General features: G+C 49.2%; 1 protein-coding gene across 1 annotated transcript; it reads right to left on the bottom strand.

Moving 5' to 3' along the window:
- Window positions 1-11,484: 11,484 nt before the first annotated feature.
- Window positions 11,485-21,260, bottom strand: LOC129507930 (SEC14-like protein 3). Its single transcript, XM_055322746.1, has 12 exons — window positions 21,167-21,260; window positions 20,089-20,164; window positions 19,751-19,794; window positions 19,558-19,617; window positions 18,348-18,536; window positions 17,337-17,432; window positions 16,635-16,695; window positions 15,440-15,523; window positions 13,555-13,661; window positions 13,016-13,155; window positions 12,748-12,917; window positions 11,485-11,901 (listed from the first exon to the last, which is right to left on the bottom strand). The coding sequence occupies exons 1-12, from the start codon at window positions 21,218-21,220 to the stop codon at window positions 11,780-11,782; spliced, it is 1,203 nt and encodes a 400-aa protein (XP_055178721.1). The 5' UTR covers window positions 21,221-21,260; the 3' UTR covers window positions 11,485-11,779.
- Between the last annotated feature and the right edge of the window lie 1,670 nt (window positions 21,261-22,930).

Here is a 22,930-nt window from a genome sequence, read left to right as displayed (position 1 = left end):
GCCATGTCTCGCAGCCTGGGTATAGACATGGGGCCTAACCCTTCCCCAGAGAGAACCCCTGCCCCTGGATGGGGACTCACAGGGGTCAAGAGACGGGGCAGGACTGCTGGTGAGACAGGATGGGGGCTCAGGTTGTGGCTTATGCTCTGAGGGGTGTCTAGCAGCAAGGTGAGTGTGATGGCTGGGAGTCTGTGATGGGGCCTTTCTCTGCTGCCCTTCTCATCCCACACCAGCTGGGTTCCTTTCCCTGGCCCCCCCTTGACCTCTGCCCAATCTCTGGCTGCTCTCTCCAGCTCCCTTAAATGCTCTGAGCCCCCTCAATTCACCAGTCCTCTGCCCCCTTCTGGCCCCATCTCCAATCCTGCACCTCTCCATCTCCCCATCGAGGGGTATACCCGCACCTGCATCCCTATGACATTTGGGTTCTGCCATCAGTTCCCTGATCACTGAGTATCTTCCACCTTCTGGGCTCCCCCTAAAACTAGGAGCTGCTGGCCAGAGTCAGGCTTCTGTGTTTTGGAGCACAGCTCTCAACATTGCCACAGCCTTGTGTCCTTCCCTATCACTTGCCTCCTAGCCTCTCCCATCCCACCTGCCACTGTTCCTCAGCTGGAAATACTTTAGCTCTTGAACAATCTTGAGGATTTTTCATAACCAGCCCTGATGCCCCTCCCATGTTGCCCCTCAGCTCTGTCTTGCCCCATCTCCATCCCCAACCTCCCTCTCAGTGGGGACTTTTGGAGATGAGCTTTCCTGAGAGTGTGTGCACCTGTTGTGAGGTTACTTGTCTGGGCTCCTGGTCACCCCATTGAAGAGCCCTGGCAGGTTGGTGGCTCTTGGTTTTGGAGGTGGGGATCAGGGATAGGCTCTGAGGCAGGGAGGCAGTTGGCTCAAGGAGGCACTCATGGTATTGGGGAGATGGGCCTGTGGGAGATACTATCATGCTCCTGAAGACCTTTGAGGAAGCTGTCACTGGCCTCTTGAACTACAAGACCCACCTGAGGTATCTTGATCAGCAAAACCAAGGATGGATCTGGCCTCTGGAGAGCTCACTACTTGATCTTGGGCAAATCCTTTCCCTCTGTGGGCCTCAGTTTCCCCAAATATAAAAAGAACATTATCTTGGTCTGCCACATTTGAGCTCTGAGTCTAATCTTTATTAAACATATAGCTGAAGACCCATTCAACTCCAGCCATACAACCCTGGTAAGGGCCTTTCTTGTGCCTGCCACATGTGACCTGGGACAGGAGCTGTGGGGTGGCGAGCAAACTGAGGCCTGCCTGTGTGCACTGAAATCAGGGTGCTCCTCCCTTTGCTCCTCTAATGTTTGCTCAGGGGCCCAGCAACCCCTTAGGCAGAAGTTGGGCTTCTTCTGGATGCCTGAAACCCGGCACATCCTCTTGCTATGGGTCAGTGAATGGTGCACTTGAGGAATTCATATGGGCCAAAAACAAGATCACTACCTTCTTAGGAATCATTTTAAACATAGCCATTATTTGAAAAAATAATGGCAGCAGGAGAGGCATCTGGGTGGCTCAGCCAGTTAAGCCTCTGACTTCAGCTCAGGTCATGATCTTAGGGTCCTGGGATTGAGCCCTGCTTTGGGCTGTGAATTCAGCAGAGAGTCTGCTTCTCCCACTCCCTCTGTCCCTCCCCTCTGTTTGCTCTCTCTCTCAAATAAATAAAATCTTAAAAAAATTAGTAACGGGGAGAGGCTGGCACAAGGTGGCTGCAGCATGTCGGAGCTTGAAGGGCCTGGTTGCTGTAATTACTGAAAGAGCCTCTCGGCTAGGTCTGGCCACAATGGAGCAACTGGTGGAGCAAGGGGCTACTGCTTTGTTTCTGGACCTGTCCAACTCTGATGGGGAGGCCCACCCCAAGAAGTTAGGGAACAGTAAATAAATATACATAAATAAAGCGGTATAGATTCAGATTTAAATGTGTTATATTAAAAACAAAGGTAGTAAAATGTTCTCATCACAAGAAGAAAAATTTGTAGCTATGGGGCGATGGGTGTTCACTAGACTTACTGTGGTAGTCATTTTGCAATATTTGTATATCAAATAGCAAGTCGTGTCATATACCTACAAATAATATGTCAATGATATCTTAGAGGACAAGCAAAAAAACCCCAAAAACCCCTCCCCACCAAAACCCAAACCAGCAAAAAACAGTAACACTCAAAGCACATTGCTTCTTTTTTTCTTTTAAGATTTTATATATTTATTCATGAGAGACACAGAGGCAGAGGGAGAAGTAGGCTCCATGTAGGGAGCCCAATGTGGGACTTGATCCCGAGTCTCCAGGATCACACCCCAGGCTGAAGGCAGCACTAAACCACTAAGCCACCAGGGCTGCCCAGCACACTGCTTCTTGATTTTACTAGGCTTTACTATTATCTGTGTTCCTGAGGTTATTTACATTTCTTGTATCTGTCTGGTGGTTCTACTCACTTGTGTTGGCTGCGGTTTCTCAACTCTGTCCAATGACTTCTCTTGGGTAGCTTGAAATAGGTCATGATAGGACCGTCTACACCATGGAGATCAACAAAGCATGGATTCCCCCTTGCCTAGGGAGCCAGAGGTTAAATGTTTACCAGCACACTACTACTCTGGCCCTCCTGCCAACCCAGGAAGTGGGTCATGGCACCTTCCCCACCCTGTGCAGACCCACGGCTAGGATCAGAGAGGGTAAGTGGCTTGACAGAAGCCTCACAACCTGTAGGATTATGGACAAGATCCATTCCTACTCTGCTCCTTCTCCCCAAACAGCCAGGCAGGGGGAGGAAGGTGGCCTCGGCTGTAGCCCCTGCTTGTCTGGAGCCTTTGCTCCAGCTTTCCTTCTCCAGCTCCTACTCCGACATCTGACACTTGGGCTCAGGCCCTTCTCGCTCTTCCCTGGGGTTTCCCATTCACTTATGTAGCTTCTGGCCCCAATCCTCTGCCACCACATGTCCTATCTGTCCCCTCCAGGCTTGGATGAGGGCAGCAGCCTCTGGCTTGTCTCTCCCTGCCCTGCCCCCAGCTTTTCTATCTAGCCAGCCACTTCTTAAAATGTTCAGAACAGAGTCCAGATTCCTTCTGGGGGCTCTTAGAGCCTTGCATGGTCTGGATGACCCCATCCTTTGTGCCCTACCCTAAATCTTCATTTGAGCCATTCTTTTTTGATTTTTTGGATCTGGCATTTGCCCTGACTGGGCTTTCTCATACACTATTCTCTCCAACTGGGACACTCCCTTCCCCTACCTCTTCCTGCAGGTCCACTCACCCTCTCCTGACTATAGCCTACTCGATTCTTTCCCCTTCTAGAGACCCTCTGATCCCCTAGGATTGGTTTGGGAGCCTCCTCAGTGCTTCCTCCAAACCAGTATTTCCCCCATTGCCTGAGGGTGGGGCCAGACCCCTGTTGGGATTGGGGGCAGGAAAACTTGTCTTTTCCCACCTGCTCAGGGCTTTGTCCAAGAGCATTCAGGGAAGTTTGGGTCCCCCAAGGGTCACCTTCATGCAATGCTCAGTGTCACCACAAAGAGGCAGCACCACCCAACTTGCCCTTGTTGGCTGGTTCAAACTTCCTCCAGGGTTATTGAGAACAGTATCAGTGAACAACTAACTCCTAGTGTGCGCCCAGTCCTGTGCTGAACACTTCCTGTGATGTGGCTCATTTACTCTTTACAATCACATCATAGTTGGATTCCTGTTTCCTGGAGTTGGAGTCACTGGCCCAAGCTCACACAGTCCGGCCCCCACCCCCACTCCCCCACTCCCATAATTCAACATTCCTCCCATCTCTTCCAGCTTCCCTCTCTCCCTCTCCCCCAGCCCAGTTCTGATTCTGTACCTCCTGCCTTCCAGCCCGTTGTGGAGTGGCTGACTCACAGGCTATGTGACCATGGGCAAGTTACCTAACCTCTCTGCGCCTTGGTTTCCTCACCATACAATTCTCTGTAATGACCTCCTGAAGCTGCTGCCAGGATTACAGGAGAAATGGCTCACAGAGCATTAAGCCAGAGCAGGGGCTCACAGAGAGAGCTCCACAAATATTGGCTATTATTAATGTGTCAAGAGGCCTCAACTTCAAGGACAAATGATTGAATTGTTCCACCTGATGACCAACTCAGACATAAATTATGCCAATTACACACTTCAATGATTCCACTCCTAAGACTTTATTCAGAGGAAATAATTGCATGATTGTCTCAAGATGTGCAGCTGAGGGTCATCGTCATGGTCTTATTTGTACAAGCTAATATCTTGGGAACTCCTTAAATGCCCAGTGCATAAAGGAACATTCTTCTGATCATGCTGTTGGCTGAGTCTCCCCAGGGACCTTCTGTTCTGATACCTTCTATCACTCCAGACATCCTCCAGGATCCATTCTGAACACCTCAGCCTGGCATTCAGAGCCTGGAGGCCTTGGCAGCCTTATCTCTCACCACAACACATCCCTGCTCCTGCATTCCTGCCTCTGCTGACTCCTCACCATTCCCTGGATGTGCCCTGCACGTTAGCCTCTCTGCCTTCACTCAGACCATGCCACCGGCCAGGAGTGCCCTCTCCACATCCATCTTCCTCTGTTGCCAGCCCTCAGCATCCAGCTCTGATGCTACCTACCCTGTGAATGCTTCTCGACTTTTCCTCCCAGACAGGATCATCTTTCCATACAGCACTCTTCATCATCATGCTCCTCCCTCCCCTTGCACAAGAGTTATGAAAGACACCCACAGAAAACCTGGATGGAGTGCTTGCTGTATGCCAGGCATTGCATTAAGCAGTGTGTTACATAATCTCCGTAAGAGCCAATGCAATAGGCGCCATCACCATCCTACAGCTGAGAAAATGAAGCCCACTGTGTGATAAGCCTTCCCTCAGCATCAACTCTTACTAACCTTATTAAATCCTCTTGAGGAAGGGGACTTTAGTGTCTTTTCTAAAATCTGGAGGCGTTGCAGGCAGGTGGGGGGAGTGTGGAAGTATTTGGCCTGTGCCCAGCTCAGCCATGTGGGCTCCAGGTGGGGCTTGTTCCTTCCCAGCCTCCTCTGGGCCAATTTAAGGAAGCTTGTAGGGGGTGGGAATGTGGAAGCTTGTAGGGTGTGGGGAGGACCCACAGGATTTCTTTTCATTATGGTCGTCCCCAGGGGACTTCTGCGGGTTGCTCTGGTCTTGCAGCAGCTCAGTAAGATCTGGGCAATGAGGCTCCCTTAGGAGATGGTGTGCCAGGTGTGTGTCCTCCCCCATACCCTCACTGAGCTGAGCCTCCTCCCAGCCAGCAGTACCCCTGGTGAGCCTCCTTGAGGATAACTTGTCCCACACTCATCCCACGCTGTCTGGCCTGGGCAGCAGCAGGTGCCAGACTTGGCATCCTGAGGATACCTGGAGGAGAGGACTTCTTTCCTGATGGCCTGTGAGTTGCTGTGCCAGGTGCCTTTCAACACTTGGCCTCATGTTTCCAAAGCCACCAGCTCCTGGAGTCCCCCACTGAGAGCTGAGGACACCAGAACCCTGGGTCACCTGTTCCTCTTCCCTGACCTTCACCCTGCTTCTTGGGAGCCTTTCAGTCTTGTCCCAGGCTGAGCAGGACCCTCCTGGAGGTCCAGGGCAGTCCTGCTTCTTGAGGCTTGAGCTCCCCAGCCAGGCCAAACTTGGGAGCAGGAGCTCACCCCAATTCTGCACCCCGGGTATTTAAGGCAGAGCCTGTCATGTAGTAAATACTGAACAAACACTAAACAAATGCCTTAAATTCTTAAAAAACAAACAAACACAAAAAAAACCCCAAAACTCCCTTCTGGTCTTTGGCTTGCCTGAGGCCCTCTGGATCGAAATGATCCTTCTTGAGACAGTATGGCAAGGTGGCCAGACGCCCAAATGGTAGGGGGACCTGGGTGGCTCCACACAGGAAGCCTGCATCTCCCTCTGCCTATGTTTCTGCCTCTCTCTCTGTGCCTCTCATGAATAAATAAGTAAAACCTTTTTTAAAAGGGGTGGCCAAATGGTAAAAAGAATTAACTGGGGGCCATGCAGAGGTGAGTGTGCTTTCAAGCAGTTGCTCACACAGATGAAAAGAAGTTTTTGTAGGAAGAGGGTAAAGGTAAATTCAGCTTTCATTTTAATGCCATTTGGCATCCTCTGAGACTTGCCATATAAAAACTCCAACCTTTAAATATTTCTAGAAGAGCCCTCACTTGGGAGTTTGAATCTGAATCTGAGTTCTGTAGCTGACAGCTGCATGTAACCACCATAGGCAGATGGTAACAGGACTTCCTGCCTCAGTTTCCACATCTATAAAATAGAGGTGGTTGTGCAGCTCACAATGCATTTGTGAAATTGCCCCTAATGGCAACTATGATGATTCTCAGTGCTGGTCAAGCTTATTTAGCAGCTTCTTTTTGGCCTTCCCACTCCCACTGCCTCCCCTTGGGGGAATTTGCCCAGGGCTTGCCTTTCAGTCTGGCTGTGGGGACCCACCAGACTTCCTTGACCTATGACGCCTCTTCCTCTGCAGTCACCCAGCTAGGATGCTCCTCAGGCAGGAGGTGAATGGTTCTGCTTCTGCTGGCCTGTCAGGCACTCTGCATAGCCCTTCAAAGGACCCCCTCACCCAAGAAGCACTCACCCCAGACCCGACAACCCTGCAGGTGACCCTCCAGGTACTGCATGGTGAGTCTTGGGCTGGTGTGTGTAGGTGTGGAGGAGGTGGAGTGTGGAACCCCGAGGCTTTGAGTAGGAGGAGCGCAGAACGTGGGCCACCTGTACCATCCTGTGTCCGGCCTCAGTCTTCTGCTCTTGGTGGGACATGTGTGCACCCATTTGGTAGGTAAGACCAGGGTAAGAGAATGGAAGTTCAACCATTTCTCTGAGCCTCCATCATCCCACCTGTAAAATGGGTGTAGCAAACGCTTCTAGGACCATTCCAGAATAAATGGAATCATGGTTAAAGTTGGCCCTATACTGGGAGGTTTCATCTGTACCATGGGAAATCCTTACCCTGGAAATGTAGGTGGCCTCTCCCTGATATAGGAAAACCAGAGAGAGGAAGGTCCAGAGAGGCTGAGTGATGGCCTGCTGTCACCCAGCTAATATGGCCATGCTGGAATCAGGATTCAGAGCAGTCTCCTGCCCCAGGCAGACTGTCCTCCCCTACCCCTCTGACTGAGCATATCTTTCTGTCTGGACCTTTGGCAGCTGGCAGATGATAAGTGGGAGAAATCTGTATGTGACTCCTGCGACTTTGGCTGTTCCCATCCCAAAAGAGGCTGGCTCTGTGGTAAGACAGAGTGGGACCAGGTTAGAGGGGCTGCTGGGGGGCCCACGGCTTATGTGGTCAATGGATGTTACTGAATCTGGCACGGGTACAGCCCTGGGCCTGGGAGGGTAGACAAGGTGGTGAGTCAGGGGGCAGGAACCAGGAAGAAATTGTGGCTTGGGTGGGTAGGCTGTGGGCCATCAGATAGCTGCAAATGCCTCTTCTGTCCCATGGGTGCTTTGAGGAGGAAGCTTGCTTTCTTGGTGCCAGGACCTATGACGGGTGTACTAATATATTCCTCTGGCCTCCTTTACCAAGCAAATACAATAAACAAATATATAACCATCTAAAGCAATTTAGATACTTCAATAAGATCTAATCCTGCAATGTAGACCATCATTAGTGAATATCTTTAGTGCAGCCATATCCAGGCAGCTTTTGTTGTATATACACATGAATATAATGATCCAAGTTTTATAGTATTCTATAGCCTTCTAGAATACTCTACAGCTCTGTAGGTCAGATATCTCTTTGACATTTATGATGGTATATCCATGGGATGGAGGTATTAGAATTGAATCAGTACCTTGGGGATGGATATTTGTGTTGTTCAGTTACCTTCTTTTAAACCCTGTTAGGGGACACCTCACTGCCCTCTGCCCCGGGCCCCATTTAGCAGTTGAACACACACCTGGTTAGGAGTTAGCTGGCTCTGGGCCTCTGCCAGGGGCTGGGAGGTGAAGAAGATGCCAGAGCTAACAGCTTCCCTTCCACAGAGTTTCCAGGTGAAGGGGAGCACCCATATGGTAGTTGTAGGGCTACTGAGGTTCAAGAAACTGCCGATGTCATGGTGTAAAGGTAGGTGCCGGGCTGGGAGGCAGCCTAGACCTGGAAAGGTCTCTTCCCCTCTGTTATCCAGGGTCATGGATTCTTGCCCTTGATCCTGACCTCACTGCCCTGTCCTATCCCCAGCCACACCCTGCTTCACCCAACATGTTCCTGGTTTTTCTTTTCCTACTTTTAAAAAAAGTTTATTTATTTATTTGAGAGAGAGAGAGAGAGAGAGCGAGCATGCACAAACTGAGGGGGAGGCAGAGGGAAGGGAGAAGCAGTCTCCCCACTGAGCAGGGATCCTGACATGGGGCTCCATCCCAGGATGCTGGGATCATGACCTGAACTGAAGGCAGATGCTTAACCAATTGAGCCACCCAGGCACCCCTTCTTTTCATATTTTAACTCTGGGCTTGAAGTCTGCTCCAGCTCTCCTGCATGGTCTGCCTCATACCTCTGGGTGGTCTTGAGCCACTCCCCAGCCCCGTCCTAAAGGACTTGATGGCAGTGGTGCTGGCCTTCAGCTGTTACTCTGCAGTTGATCCTGTTCCTGCTGACCTTGAAGAAGGTAGGAAAGGCCTTCCAGCTGCACCATACCCTTGGCTGTCTGGGGAGTATGCCGAGGGGTGCCCTGGTCGATCAGGACACCCAGGAGATAGAGCCAGTGGCCAGGGCAATGGAGAGAACTTCTTCTGGGGAGGAGATGGATACAGTGTCCCAGGCTACCATCAAGGAAAGCTGAGAGAGCACAGGCCCTTCAGAAGATACCCAAACCACTCTTTTATTTATGTACAATAAAGTTTTCTATTACTCTAGGGCTCTGGTCTTCCCTTAACTCTCTCTGGCACTCCTCTGTGTTGAGGGACAAATATGACCTCTTAACTGCATGATGTGAAAGTGGGCTCTCTGGAGAAGCCACCGCAGTAGTGGCTTCCTAGGGAAAGTAACCCGTTTAGCACCAGTTGGCTTGTTCTCTGCCCACGGTTTGCTCTGGGCTGGGGTCTGCATGGTAAGTGGCCCAAACTGTCAGATTTGATCCCTCTATGGGAATAGCCTGCAGTCACCAAGGGCAGCTGAGACCTTTCATTCCCAGTCATCTCTGGGTCATTAGAACTGAAATGCAATTACCCTTCATGGTAGGGGGCATGTGGGCCTTGGTCTTCCTGCCCCTACACTACTTGCTGACCACTGCTGGAATGGGGTGCCCATCAGCCACAGTGACAAAGTCAGGTCTTTTCCCTTCTCTTTACACCACCTCCTGGACATTCAGAACTGGAACTAAGTGGCCCCTGAGTGAGGCTGGAAGCTGAGGAGGGCTATTTCTCACTGATGGTGGAATAGAGTAGGAGCTGGTTTGCCATGGCTGGGCATCGAACAGATGCTGAGGGGCACTTTTTGGTTCTTGGCTCTAGCCCCAGTCTAGGCTCCTGGTGTTGCCCCTGTCTCCTGGTAGCAAGTACCCTTCTACTCAAAGTGAGGTCTCTAAGCAGCAGTAGAGGAGGTCAGGCAAATGAGGCATCCAGTGGTGCTCACAGCCGCCTCAGCTTCAAGGGTGCAAAGGGTCCACCCCAGCATCCTCCTTGTGACCTTGCTGCAATGCAAGAGCCTTTCCCTTGGGGGCAAGGGTAAGACTGCCCTGTGCATCCACCCTGCACACCAATGCTGGGCCAACCACTCCGAAGGACCCCTAGTCCGGCATTGCTGGTGCTACAACAGTCTTCCAAGAGAATGAGCCCATTCCCCCTCCTCCCTTTCTCCCCTTCTTCCATTGCCCTCTCCCTGATTTGTAGGGTGGCCAAATAGAATATGGGATGCCCCATCAGGTTTTAATTTTAGATAAACAATAAGTTTTAAGTATGTTTTAAGTATTGCATTTCCCCCCATAAATCTGGCAACCTTCTCCTCCTCTTCCTTTCCTCCCTCCCTCACCTTCCCCACCTCTAAGAGTCGACAGACTTGTTCTGGCAAGTTGCTACAGTAATGTGAATTTGGTGGGAGTAAGCAGGTGGGGGAAGGTGGCCTTAACTTCAGTGGTATTTCTGCCACCCATGGGCTGAAGGAACCCAGGCCAGTGCCTTTGGGAGCTCAGTTTCCCATCTATAAAATGGAGATGAAATCCTGCATCCATAAGTGCAGATGGAAAGTGTTAGCCACTGCTGAACATTTGCTTGATTGGTTTCAGGGTCAGACCTTCCACTGTGGCTCACTCCAGCACCCTTGGTCCTGGGCAGCTCCTTCCCAAGAACCAGCCATCCCTTTGGTTCCCACCTACCCATGTTTTCTGTGTAGTTTGGTATCTCTTGGAAAGAGGTCCGAGGGCTCAAGCCAGTGTCTCCATTTCCCTGGCTTGGCAGGAATGTCCTGGAGATCTGACTTCTCCCTCAGCCATGGTGGGTCATGGTGGGTGTTGTGGGGTCATGCTTCTCAGAGGTCATGTGAATAGTGGACAGGGTGCTAGGCTTAGAAACAAAGCTATAGCCCATTTTGTGGTGAATTTCCTTGGACAAACATCATGCAATTGAGCATTGGGGGTTCCTATTGCCCCAGCTGCCCAATGGGCATTACACACACTTTGCATTAACTGGGATTGGAGAGGATAACACCCAGGACACTTCTACTGGAAGGTCTAGGATGAACAAGTCATTCCTTCTCTCCTTTTTTATGAAAGTAGGGTCTCAGGAAGTGATATTATGGTATTAAAAACAATGTCTTTGGAGTAAAGAAAAAACAAACCCTAGGTCTTGAATCTGCCACTTAAGAACTATATGATGTTGAGGGTGACTTCACCTCTCTGAGCATTAGTTTTCTTACCCATAAGATGGCCATGATAAGTGGTCCCTGGGGAAGGTTTGAGTGAAATGAACAAAACTCATAAAGCACTTGGAACCATGTGTGGTAAGCAAGAAAGTACTCACCAGGTGGTAGCTGAAATTTTTAAAATTATTATTGCCAGGCAGCAACCAGAACTAGATAGGACCTCCTGTGCTTCCAGTAAAGTTTTTTTAATTGCTTAAAATATAAGCTGTGAGTTCCAAGGGAAGAGGATACAGGTGGGAGTGATAGATTGGGAAAGCTGTGTGCCCTGAACCAGACAAACCCTTATGCAGGCATCGCCTACCTACCCCAGGGGGCAGCCACACCCAGAAACCTGGGGGCTGGATCACCTGGGTCTCCAGGAGAGTCCACAACTTCCACAGCCCTGTCTCTGTCCAAGGTGCTGAATCTGCTCTGGTAAGCTCCTTGTCCTGCACACCTGTGAATTACCTGCTCATTACCTTCATTCAACTTCACAAGTATACATTGAGCATCTACTGTATAAGGAGTAGAAGTCAAAAGAATTTAGATATGTCTGTAACCCAAGTGGCTTATACGTCATAGAGAAGAAATTAAAATACACACAAATGCCTTAGAAGTGAGAACATAAAGCTAAGGATTCATTTTCTGGTTTCTTGGTTTTCAGTGACATTCATCTCTTGCTTTCACCTTGCTTTTTCCTCTTATGCAATCTTGCCATCCTCCAAAACTGTGCCTCTCATAACTTTCCTGGTATGACCACAACATATAAATCTTCCCCAAGGCAGCAGCTCTTTCTCTACTCACTAATCTCACAGAGTCAAGAGGACTAATGATCAATTTCTGAGGGAAGAGGGGATGGTAGGATATAGATAAAGGAGAGGGTCAGGAGTCTCTGAGAAGTGAGGGACCTGCCTAGACAGGGGTAAGTTCCTTGTCATACTTTTGCATGCCCTCATCTGGGAGCAGCACCTCCACTGTGAAGCTGACCTTCTTGGCGTGGACAAAGCTATAGGTGTTGTCAAAGCGCAGGACATCTAGGGGGACAGATGGACATATGGATGGTTAGGCTTGGCTTCACAATCCCCATGTCCCTGCCCCAGCCACAGAGAGAGGACGGGCTATGTTTCTACCTGCCATGTTTGCTAAGCTGGGCCAAGTTTCTACCACCCCTTTCTCATGGGAACTGTCACCCTTGAGCCATGTCTGTAAACAGACACTGACCTCCTCTTGGCACATGCCCAGCCTGGCTTTAGTTGCACCAACTGGCAATGAGAACAATGGCCCCTTCTTCCCATTGTCTCCACACCTGAATGTTTGCCTGATAGGGGTGAGGCAGGGCAGTTGGGATTGTCAAAAGCCTCCCAGCCCCCTTGGATGAAGTAAGGTGCTAGGCGAGGCTAGTGCATACCATCTACTTCCTCACAACCACCCAAGAGGCAGAGGTTGTACATCTGCTTTGCGGGTGAGCAAACCAAGGGGCCAGATTGGTTAAGACTTTGCCCAGGGTTATGCAGCTACCATGAGGCTGAAGTGGGACCCTGGCATCACACTCAGCTGTGTGGCTCTGGAAAAGTTGATTTACTTCTCAGAGCCCTGGTTTTTTCCCGGGAAATGTTGCACCTGCCTTATTGTCCCTTACCTGCATCCTGTGGCCTGAGTGCTCTCACCCTCTTTGAGACCTGTGTGTTGCTAGCTCTTGGTGTGTAGTAAATGCTTGAGAATTTAGCCTGAAGAATGACCAACTGTGTTAATGAATGACGCTAATTTAGGCTGTATGTTCCTGGGGTAGGGGGAGTCACTGCCCCTCTGTTTCCTCCTCTAAACAATGGGACAGGTGGCTCCAGCTTTCCAGACCTATGGCCCAGCCAGGGTAGACTTACAGACACCGGCTTCAGAGCAGGTGAGGCTCCCATCCTCAGGCACCATGTGGGCATTGTAGCGCTGACTGGGGAGTACTTCTGTCATCTCCCCAGCCCGTTGCCGCTCCCCCATCTTGGTCTTCAGGAAAACCCCAAAGCCAATGTCTGCACCATCAGATGAGAACTGCCACCTGGGTGGGCAGGAGGGGGGACAAGGTGCTGCTCAGTCTGATTGGGACCCTGGGTGTCTAAGCCCCAGCCAGAAATGGGTTGGCAGCCTGGCCCTTACCTGAGGACACAGCCTGGGAACAGAATTTCATATTCCACCTGGTGTGAGGAGCCACGACTGATCTGCACTGAGTGCTCATACTGAGTTTTCACTTGGTCCCGCACATACATGGACTTGGGGATCTCCCCACCATAGTTGATCTGCAGACATAGGACAGAATGGGCTTGCTTCCCTCTTTTGGCCATTGCATTGCTTGTGCTATTTCATGCTATTTCTCCTGCCTGATATGCTTTCACCATCTTCTGGAAGTATCTGGCTCATCCCATCCTCTCTCACCCCCTAGGAAGCCTTTCCTGACCCTCCTGGGTCAAGTCCTCCTCTGGAAACTTCCCCTTACAGATCATCCCCCTGAGTCAAATTTTCCTCATTTCTTGTTTGCTTGAATAGCTGCTGAGAGCCTGGTGATAGGAGAGCTAGAGCTCTCTAGCTCAATACCTGGCCCACAGGGGTCTCTCCATAGACATATGTGGAATAAATGAGTGGGTGAGAAAGGAATTCAGCTCCACTCCTTCCCCTCCCCTATCTGGGGTTCTTCATACCTTAGTTAAACATTTGGGGTTTCCATCTGGATCAGTCAGAGCCCCCCCAAAATGAGCAGGCAGTTCCTCGGGACTGATAAGTTTCAGCAAACCTTCCTTCCAGTTGTCTGTGGGTAAAGGGGTTGAAGGGTTGTTATCAGGCATGGAGGGGACTTGTCAGCCCTGTATTCCCACCAGGGGGCCCTGAGCTTCAGGAGAAGCCCTACAGGGACTAGGCTACCACGATCAATTCTCCAGCCTCCCATCGGGCTGCAGAAAGTGTCTTCTAGCATTGTGTTGCTATGGAAACATGTTCCCTCTTAGCTGATAGGGGTTTGCACATTTTTGAGGGTCTTCCAGTCATGAGTAGTGAAGGTAAAAATCATCTAATTGTCTCAAGGAGACTTCAAAGCCCTATGAGGTCAAGGACCTTATTGGGGGCCATACAGCATGTAGGTGGCATACTCAAGACAGACCTCTTGGGGGAGGATGGATAGCCCTGGGCCTTTGAATGGACCTTCCCCTTCTGTGCTGCTTAATCACCAAAGCTGTAATGCTTATTACTGTTCTTCATGCCCTGTGCAAAGCTCTAAGCATCCTGAGTCTTGCAACAAGTCTGTGGCCAGGCTATCTCCCCCGCCCACCCTCAGCCCCACTGTGGTCATGGGATATTCCCTGCCACTAGTGGGATAAAAGCAAAGACCACAGTGTCTGGCACACCAGGGACAAATGGACAGGGCTCTATGCACCACCAAGTAGGATAGAGCCCTGGACTTGGACCTGGAGTGTGGCATTACCCACACTGCTTCAGGATTTGGGAGGCTCCATTGTGATCCACCTTGTTCCCTCTCTCTGTGGAACTGGGCAAAGGCTGAGGCTCAAATATCAAGAAGAGAAAGAAAGCAAGGATTTTTGGGACACCTGGGTGGCTCAGTGGTTGAGCGTCTGCCTTCAGCTCAGGGCATGATCCCAGGGTCCTGGGATCAAGTCCCACATTGGGCTCCTCTCAGGGAGCCTACTTTCTCCCTCTGCCTGTGTCTCTGCCTCTCTCTCTGTGTCTCTCATGAATAAATAAATAAAAACCTAAAAAAAGAAAAAAGAAAGCAAGGACTTTAAAAACCTAAAAAAGAAAAAAGAAAGCAAGGACTTCTACCCCCAGAGCCTTAGATCTCCTTATTTGATGATCTGACCATTCTGCTTTTGAGAAGTTGTCCTCTCAGTTCATGGTCATTGGCTTGAATTTAAGAACTATTTCTCTTTTTCCATTCTCTTTCCATATCATTTTTTAAAATAATAATTTTTTCTACTTATAAAAGTAATACATGTTATTATAAGACTTTAGGAAACAGAAAAATACAAAAAATAAAATTAAAAACCACTTGATTTCTTGCCATCCACAAATCAACGTTTTGTTGCATTTTTTTCTAGCAATATATTTTTGTCTTTACAAGGAAGATGATACTATCCATATCACTTTATCATCTGCTTTTTAAAATCTTAGTGACATTTCCCTTGACATCAAATCATTTTTCATGGTTTTCCAATATCATCAAATGGATGCATTATTATTTATTTATTCAGTCCCTTCTTGTTGATCCTTCCTTCTCTGAATCACATCTCCTTTCCCTGCTCTTCTTCCTCATCCTCCTCAGCCTAAATTTCCTTTAGAAGCATTGAAGTGATGAGTGTTGAAAGGAAAATGAGGCCCATAGCCTAGAGGTTTACTAACAACCAAACTGAAACTGATAAAGAGGAAGGTGTGAGGCTTCAGTTACCAAAGACATGGAAAGAGGCAGAGATAACTGGATAGACTCTATAGTGTAAAACACACTTCACTTTATTTTTGAGGAGGAATTTCTGACTCCAGGTGGCACAGAATTCAGAGGATAGAGCTGGAATTACTTACTTCCCAATACTACAATTTTTCTGCGAGTGTCTTCACTCAGGAAGGGCTTCATGAGATTGTAGCCCACAGGGAATAGCTTGGTGGCTGAAGAGATACAAAAAAAGATAATGGACAAAAAAATTATTCCATTGGGACACTCTCTCCACAATAGTCATAGCCAATAATATGGAGGAGTCATGAATTAGAAAAGGCCCTGCACCTGCCAAACCAATCAGCCAACAAGCAGCCAACTAACCAGCCAACCAATCATCCAAATTATCAACAAACCAACAAAATGGCCAATCAATTTACCTTCTAATCAGCCCACTAATCAGACTATCAGTCAGCCAGCCAACCTAATAACTAGCCAATCAATTAACAAATCAGCCAACCAGAAAACCCATCAGCCTATTTAGCAATGAGCCAACCACCCAGCCAGTTACCTTCTGCAGCCAGCCAACTATCCAGGATCCAGCCAAATGACAAATCAGCCAGCCAACTAATCCATCTACCACCTTACTACTCACCTATGCACCCAACCAAAATGCCTGGTGGTCACTCAATCAGTCAACCAAGCTAAAACTATCCAACAAACCAACTAATCAACTAACTGACCAACTATTCAATCAACAACTAGACAGCCAACCAACTGGCCAATGAACTAGACAACCAACAGAGTAAATAATCAACCAACCAACCAATTAACTAGCCAATCATTAAACATCCATCCATCAGCCTGCTCAACAACAAAATACCTACTGAGCATCCACATATTCCCAGGCCTGTGAAGAATACAACAGAAGTGGAAAATCAGAGGTCCTGCCTTCAAGGAGCAGATAAGTTAGGAAATAAGCAGGATTAACACACACAAGACGACAAGAGGTCTCCAGAAGTCAGCAGACAAGAAATGCCAGATTCGGCCCCTCCAGCTGCTGGTGCCACAGGCAGTTTGGGAGTGGAGAGATCAACGTGGGTGGGGGAAATGAGGGAGAATTCCTGGAAGGGCTAGTGTTGGAACTGCCTCTTCTTGCAGTAAGGCCAATCATAGAAATTGCTATTTATGGAACACTTCCATTGTTCCAGGCACTCTAAGGGATTAGCATGCAGACACACAACCAGCCTGCCTCACCACTACCAGGGAAGCAGGTACTTTTATTGCTCCCAAGGCAAAATGAGGAAACAGAGGCACAAAAGACTGAAGTCAATTGCCACATACCTTTCACAATGAGCATGAACTTCAGGGTCTCTGGGTAATTCTCTTCAAGGAGGCCAAAGAACTGTGGAACCAAAGACCCCATCAGAACCCACATCTCACCTTCTACCTCATCATCTTTGTACTCTCCTCTGTGGAGTGTCCAAAGGGCCAAGGAGTGTTTCCTTTCTTTCCTTCACCTCCACTGGCCTCTGGAGGAGAGTTTCTCCCTTTAGACTATTACAACCACACTCTCATAATAATCATTTTTAGAATAAATCTGATAGTAATAGTAGTATAGTAATAATGATGACTATTGTTTATTAAATATTCACAATTTGCCAAGCACTATATACACGTTTTATGTATCAACCCGCTGGAATATCCCTACATCCCTTTGAAATGCAGACTATCAATATCCCCATTTTGTAGGTGAGGAATCTGAAGCATGAAGGCAAGAAGTGACTTGCTGGAGTCACAAAGCTAGGGACAACAGAGCTGGGAAGGGTTGGCAGAAGGTGGCCTCTACGGTCTCAGTACAGCATTGACTCTGAGCCTGTCTTTTGGGAAATACATTAAAGCTCTTTGAGTCCTGAGTTGCAGCGCTGGAGCCCAGGAAGTCAACCATATTTTACCAAATTCTGGCTCTGAGTGAGCAACAAGGTCACAGCAGACCAAGCTCATCATTAAGGCAAGCAGGGGTCACCCAGGGGGCCTTCTCCTCACCTCTTGGTACACTTCCACCAGTGGTTTCCAGAAGTGCTTCAGTCCCAGGCCCTCGCAGTCAAATATCATCACAATGGTCTCAATCTTCTTCCCCAGCTGCAAGGATGAAAGCAAAGACCAGTCCCAAGGTTCAGGGTGCAGGCTCAGAATTTGGGACATGGTGACCCTAGTACCTGACCCCTCAGCAATTCTCCCAGTCCTTACTCTGTCCTCAGATAAACAAGTGGACAAAACAGTGAATGCACTTACCCACACATCCACCTACTTATCCATCCATTATCCATTTATCATCCATCCATTCATTTGTTCATCCATCCATTAATTGACCCACTTATCCATCAATTCACCCATCCATCCATTCATACTAAAATTCAGTCATCCATTCATCTCTCTGTCCAATTAATATTTATTAAGCACCTATTTTGTGCCAGTCATGGAGAGGATACTATATAATACTCTTGTCCTCAAAGCGTTCACAATCTGTTTGGAGAGACTGGCGAGCAACTAGGCCACTATAAATCCTGAGATAAGTGCTGCAAATAAATAGCACAGGAGTTGTGGGGACACACGCTAACCGAGACAGGGACATCTAAGAGAAACTGACATCTAAGTTTGGGACCTGGAAGATAGAAGGGAGAGAGCCAAGGGAAGCATGGGAGGTAGAGGTATGCTGAGGGTAAAGTTATTCAAACAGAAGGAACAGCAGGGGCAAAAGAGCTCAGAAGGAATAACAGTAACTAGTATCTTGAGAAATATGCATGAGGCTCTGTGTGTTGAGCCATACATTTGCATTATCCCATTTAATCTTTACAACTGTTATTTATTATTATTCTTGTTGTGTAGGTAAGGAACACGACTCTCCAAGACCACACAACTAGGAAGTAGCCGAGCTGTGGCTTGACCCCAGAGTCCTCTGATTGTGATAGTAGAGAGCCAGGTGTGTTCCTGGGACCACATCCCCTGACAGCCTCACCTGCCCCCAGTTCCCCTCCTGCTCAGCCTAGGCCTCACCCGCTCTGTCTGCAGGTCACACTCATGCAGGATGCGCTCGCAGTCCCTCATCTTGGTCTTTAGCAGATCCTGCTTGGTGACTGAGAAGAGCAGCCCCTTTGGGTCAAGTGGCCCAATGATATCATACCACACAGGGCAGCCATCCCGGTCATAGCCACATAGGCCTCCAGGCATGTACTTCTGGATAACCTGGGCATGGAAAGATACACAAAACTTGGCATTATGCACCTCCCCGGAGACCCCCAGACTAGGCTGACCTGGGTGGCTCAAGCCTACACAAACTTAGATGTCACCTTCCCTGAAAGGTGGCACTATTGTCCAGGTGAGAAAACTAGGGGGCCCTCAGGGGAAAGCCTTGCTCATAGTGAGAACATGGCAGAGCCAAGTCTCAGCTGGGCCTGGCTGAAGGCCTCTGGGCTCCTTAATTCTGTCTCCCAAATCTCCCACGTCCCTTTCCATTGAGAGAAGTTGGGCTGAGTGATGGAGAACATGGATTCTGAAAGGTCAACATACCTGGTTCAAATACAGACACTACTGCTTCCTTGTTGTGCATCCTTGAACAAGTGACACTACCTCTCTGAGTCCCATTCCACTTCCTCTTCTGTAAAATGGTTTGGATAGTCCTTCTCTTAGGGAAAATCCTCAATATCATGTAGGTAAAGCACAGTGCCTGGCCCAGAGCTCACACTCTACAAATGAAACTATACCCATTGCTTTACTAAGATGCCAGCGGTGGGACTGTTCTCTCCAACAACTTGGTGGACTAAATTTCTTTCCCACACAGACAAGATGTTTGAGTAGGACCCTAGGGGTTAGGGCTCAGAGGCACAAACTAACTGTGGTGATGAAAAGCCAGTTTCATGAATTCAAATCCCAGCTCCATGTTGGGCCTGTGGGACTTTGGGTAGCCTGCTTAACCTTTGCTGGACCTCAGTGTCCGCATCTGTAAAATGGGGACAATTGTACCCACCTCACTGAGTTGTAATGTCTAAATGAGTTCATGCAGGTAAAGTTTTAACTCAGGCCAGGACCTCATAAACACCCAGGAAATATTCATAATTATTATAGGAGAAATGCTTGTCAGCTTGCGGGCAGTTCCACAGGCCGTTTGGGCTTGTTACCCTTCACTCATGCTCTCCAGTGATCTAGAGGCTGCTTGAATGCTATATCTGTAAAAGACTGGGGTGTGGGAGGGAGGGTGTTTGCTCACCTCTGGGGGCTGCCAATCAAGGATGTGGTCAATGTCCATGGACTTCCGGAACTCCATGTACTGAAAGGGAGAAGAGAGGTAAGGCCCCACTGGGCTCCCAGCACTTCCAAGGAGAGGATGGAGATGGAGACTCAAGGTCTAGATTGCCCCCCACAAAACCCTTCTCAAATCTCCAGGAGTGGACAGGTCTCACCTTGCGGAGCATGGCCTCTGATTTCTGCAGGTCAAAATTCCGAGCTGTGTGAAGATAGAAGGAAGGTGTGAGGTGGGAGAGAGACTGACTTCTTTTTTTTTTTTTTTTGAGAGATTGACTTCTAGTCAGCTTGTCCTGGCCCCAGGCTGTGAGGAGCTATGCATGGCACTGGGGGCTTATGTAGGACCTTCCTTCCCTGTACCCTCCCCTCTCCTGGACCTGAACATGTGAAGCAAGACAGTGTAATTGGATCCTGAGAGCAATGAGTTGTTCTGGGCAGTTGGGACCAGGCCCCTCTTGCTGCTCCTCACCCTGATCTCCCCCACCTCTGACCTTACCTCGGAGCCAGCGCAGAAGGAAATAGTCATCAGGATTGGGCAGGGCGGGCAACACGTCCTGCACATTTTCTCGGAACTGAGAAGGGAGATGCTGGTTAAAGTGGTTTTTGTACTTAACCTTGGCCCCCAAACTCAATAATGGTTTTCATCATCCCTTATCTTCCACATGCAGTCTGGCCCATTATGATGGAAGGATGGATGGGCAGATGGAATAGCATGAGAGATGGATCATTGGATGGGTAGATGAATGAAAGCAAAGATAGATGCTGAGTAAATGGATAGAAAGAAGAATGGATGGATGAATGGGGGGATGGATGAATGGGGGGATGGATGAGTGGGTGGGGGGATGGAAAAAGAAGGAAAGAGAAATCAAAGGATGGAAGGAGGGAGAGAGAGGTGAGTAGAGGGAGGAGATATTGGTGGGTGAAGAGACAGAAGAGGATTGGATAGACGGGTGGCTGGGTGGTGTGGGAGGATGTATGAAAGAAAGGATAAATGAGTGAGTTGGTCGGTGGGTAAGTGGCTTGGCATACGAGTGTATTTGTAGTTCTTTACTTTTTTTTTAGGGCATCAAGGCTTCTGCCTTTTTTCATCCCATTTTCTACAAAAGCATGGTTAATGATTATATGTTCTCTTCCCCATTGACTGTGGGGATGACAACACATTCTGCTCTGTCCCTCTCACTCTTACACACAGGTCATCTTTCAGAGTCACTTATCAGAGAAGGAGGGCAAACAGAGTCAGAGGGCGGACCATTAACATCCTTTAGTTCCCACCAAAGGGACCTGGGAGGGATGGGAGGGGGCAGCTGTCGAAAAACCTCTCTGGTTCTGGCTTCCACATGAGAAGTCAAGTTTGATCCAGCGCATACACTATTACTTGGATGTGGAACTTTTCCCTAAACCCCTGCCCTGGACAGAACTGATGTCACTGGCTGCTGTGGAACATGATCCTGGGTAGGTTGACAGTAAAGACAAAATATCAGAGACAAACTAAGCCAACAGAGTGGGACAGGGTTCCGGCCACCCTCTCCTTCTGCCCCTCAGCCCTCTGGGGTGCCAAGAGAAGGGGCTCTCACCTTGGCCAGGGTCTCTGCCTGCTTGGGGCTCAGGTCTCCGACTCGGCCACTCATGGTGTCTGGTTGAGGCTGGAGGAGTAGGGGCCACTGCAGGTAGAAGCCAAGCCTGATCTGTTGCCCTGACCCAACTGGGGCCTTTAGCCCCCACTCCTGGGTGTGGCTCCAGGCACCTCCTTCTTGGCCAACTGTTGGATTGCACATTACATAAGTGGGATTAAGTGAGGTCCCATGCTTGGCTCTGGGACAGGTCTGAGGGGCAGGCAGGCACAAGAGGGTGTGCCAGAGGGCGCAGGAGCCCAGGCTGAGTGCCATAAAACATCCACCCATGCTCCCAGGCTTCCAGAGAAGGGGGTGGATTTCAGGAGGAGTGAGAACTGCTCCCATCATCAGTTTCCCCATCTCCCTAATGAAGAGACTCCACATCTAGGGTTCTGCAAAGTTCACCCCCTACACCCAGCTCTGACTGGTAAGAGTCAGGGACTTGGTCAGTCTAGTACACAGTTCATTCAGTTTGTTGGGGTAGGAAACATATCCTTCTGCACCAAAGTCCATATTCAAGAAGAGACAGGCTGGGGTAGAGAAATGGAACTCAAATGTGTCCTTACTGAAGGTATTTTTTTTCCATGGCACTGACACTATTCTTTCTGGTGTCTTTCAAGTCCTATCATGCAATGCTGGCCCTGTTCCTTCAACATGGGAAAGGGCTAAGCACTCCCCACCCTGTTGCCTGCTTTCCCATTGCTGAGATCATGAGGACATGAGGGTCCTTGTCTGGGATCCCACATTCCCTGGGCCCTAAGGGAGAGGTAGGGCATATTGATGGTCTTGGGGCAGTGGGGATGTTTCTTGGAATTTTAAACACTTGATCAGTGAGAAGTGTCCACCAAGTACGCCAAGTGATGAAGGAAGCCCAGAATATTTCCCTGTCCTTTGATTTCTGTCGTGGTGCCTGATATTTCACTGTTAGACCTGCTGGCGAGGCCTGGCCCTTGCTCCCCAATCCCCTATGAGAAGCTCCTGTCAAGAGGACATCTCTGAGTGTCACTTGCCTTGTTTATGGAATGGGGCTATCGATGCTTGCCTTGTCCTTATGAAGTTGGAGGGAAGATCTAAGGAGGTATACAGACTATCCAGGGTCATAGCATCTAAGGGATTATTCTTGTCCAACTGTCAGAAGCTCCAAGACAGCAGAGGCCACATTACCAATGACTGTCTATAAAGAAACCAGGAACACATCTGCTTGAGAGCATAGCACATCCCTGTGACCATGTCTTCCAGGTCAGGAAGGCGAGAGGATCCACGTCGGCTGAAACGACCCATGGCCTAGCTCAAGCCACCCTGCCCAAGGCTCTCCCAGGTTCTCTATCTATAGGCATCCTGCATCCCCATCCCTGGGCAATCTCAGAACTTTTTTAAGCTAGCTGGCATCGCTTAGTGCTGGACACCTTCCTTGCTCTGGGCCTGATTGAATCTGGCCCAGAGGGAGAAGGGGTGCATCTTTAGCCATCTCCCTCATCTGAGGCACCTGGCAGGCTCACTCAGGAGCAGTTAGGTAACTCCACACCTCAACCCCGCCCCACTTCACATTCCAGCCTCTTTCTGCAAAGCCACAGGCTGCTGTCAACACCTACTTCCTGCCAGGCCAGGAGCAAGTGGAGATTGAGTTCCTTCACTGCCCGCTCATTAGCCCCTAATCCTACCTATTTCCCACCAGTCTCCTTTCTCTCCCCCATCCCTGTCATGTGAGGTGCCCCAGTTTTTTCT

This window comes from Nyctereutes procyonoides, unplaced genomic scaffold (assembly GCF_905146905.1).
Source record: "Nyctereutes procyonoides isolate TBG_1078 unplaced genomic scaffold, NYPRO_anot_genome, whole genome shotgun sequence".
Classification (NCBI taxonomy): Eukaryota; Metazoa; Chordata; class Mammalia; order Carnivora; family Canidae; genus Nyctereutes; species Nyctereutes procyonoides.
Note: the sequence above shows the minus strand (reverse complement) of the source record. Positions and strands in the feature narration are given on the sequence as shown.

Bases quoted from the DNA above. Each gene is read 5' to 3' on its own strand.
- LOC129507930 (XM_055322746.1), bottom strand. From the start codon at position 21,220: ATGAGTGGCCGAGTCGGAGACCTGAGCCCCAAGCAGGCAGAGACCCTG. The intron at 12,918-13,015 runs GTAAGGGCCAGG...CTGCCCACCCAG, and splicing joins TTCCCAGGCTGTGTCCTCAG to GTGGCAGTTCTCATCTGATG. The intron at 11,902-12,747 runs GTAAGTCTACCC...CTGTCCCCCTAG, and splicing joins CTGCTCTGAAGCCGGTGTCT to ATGTCCTGCGCTTTGACAAC.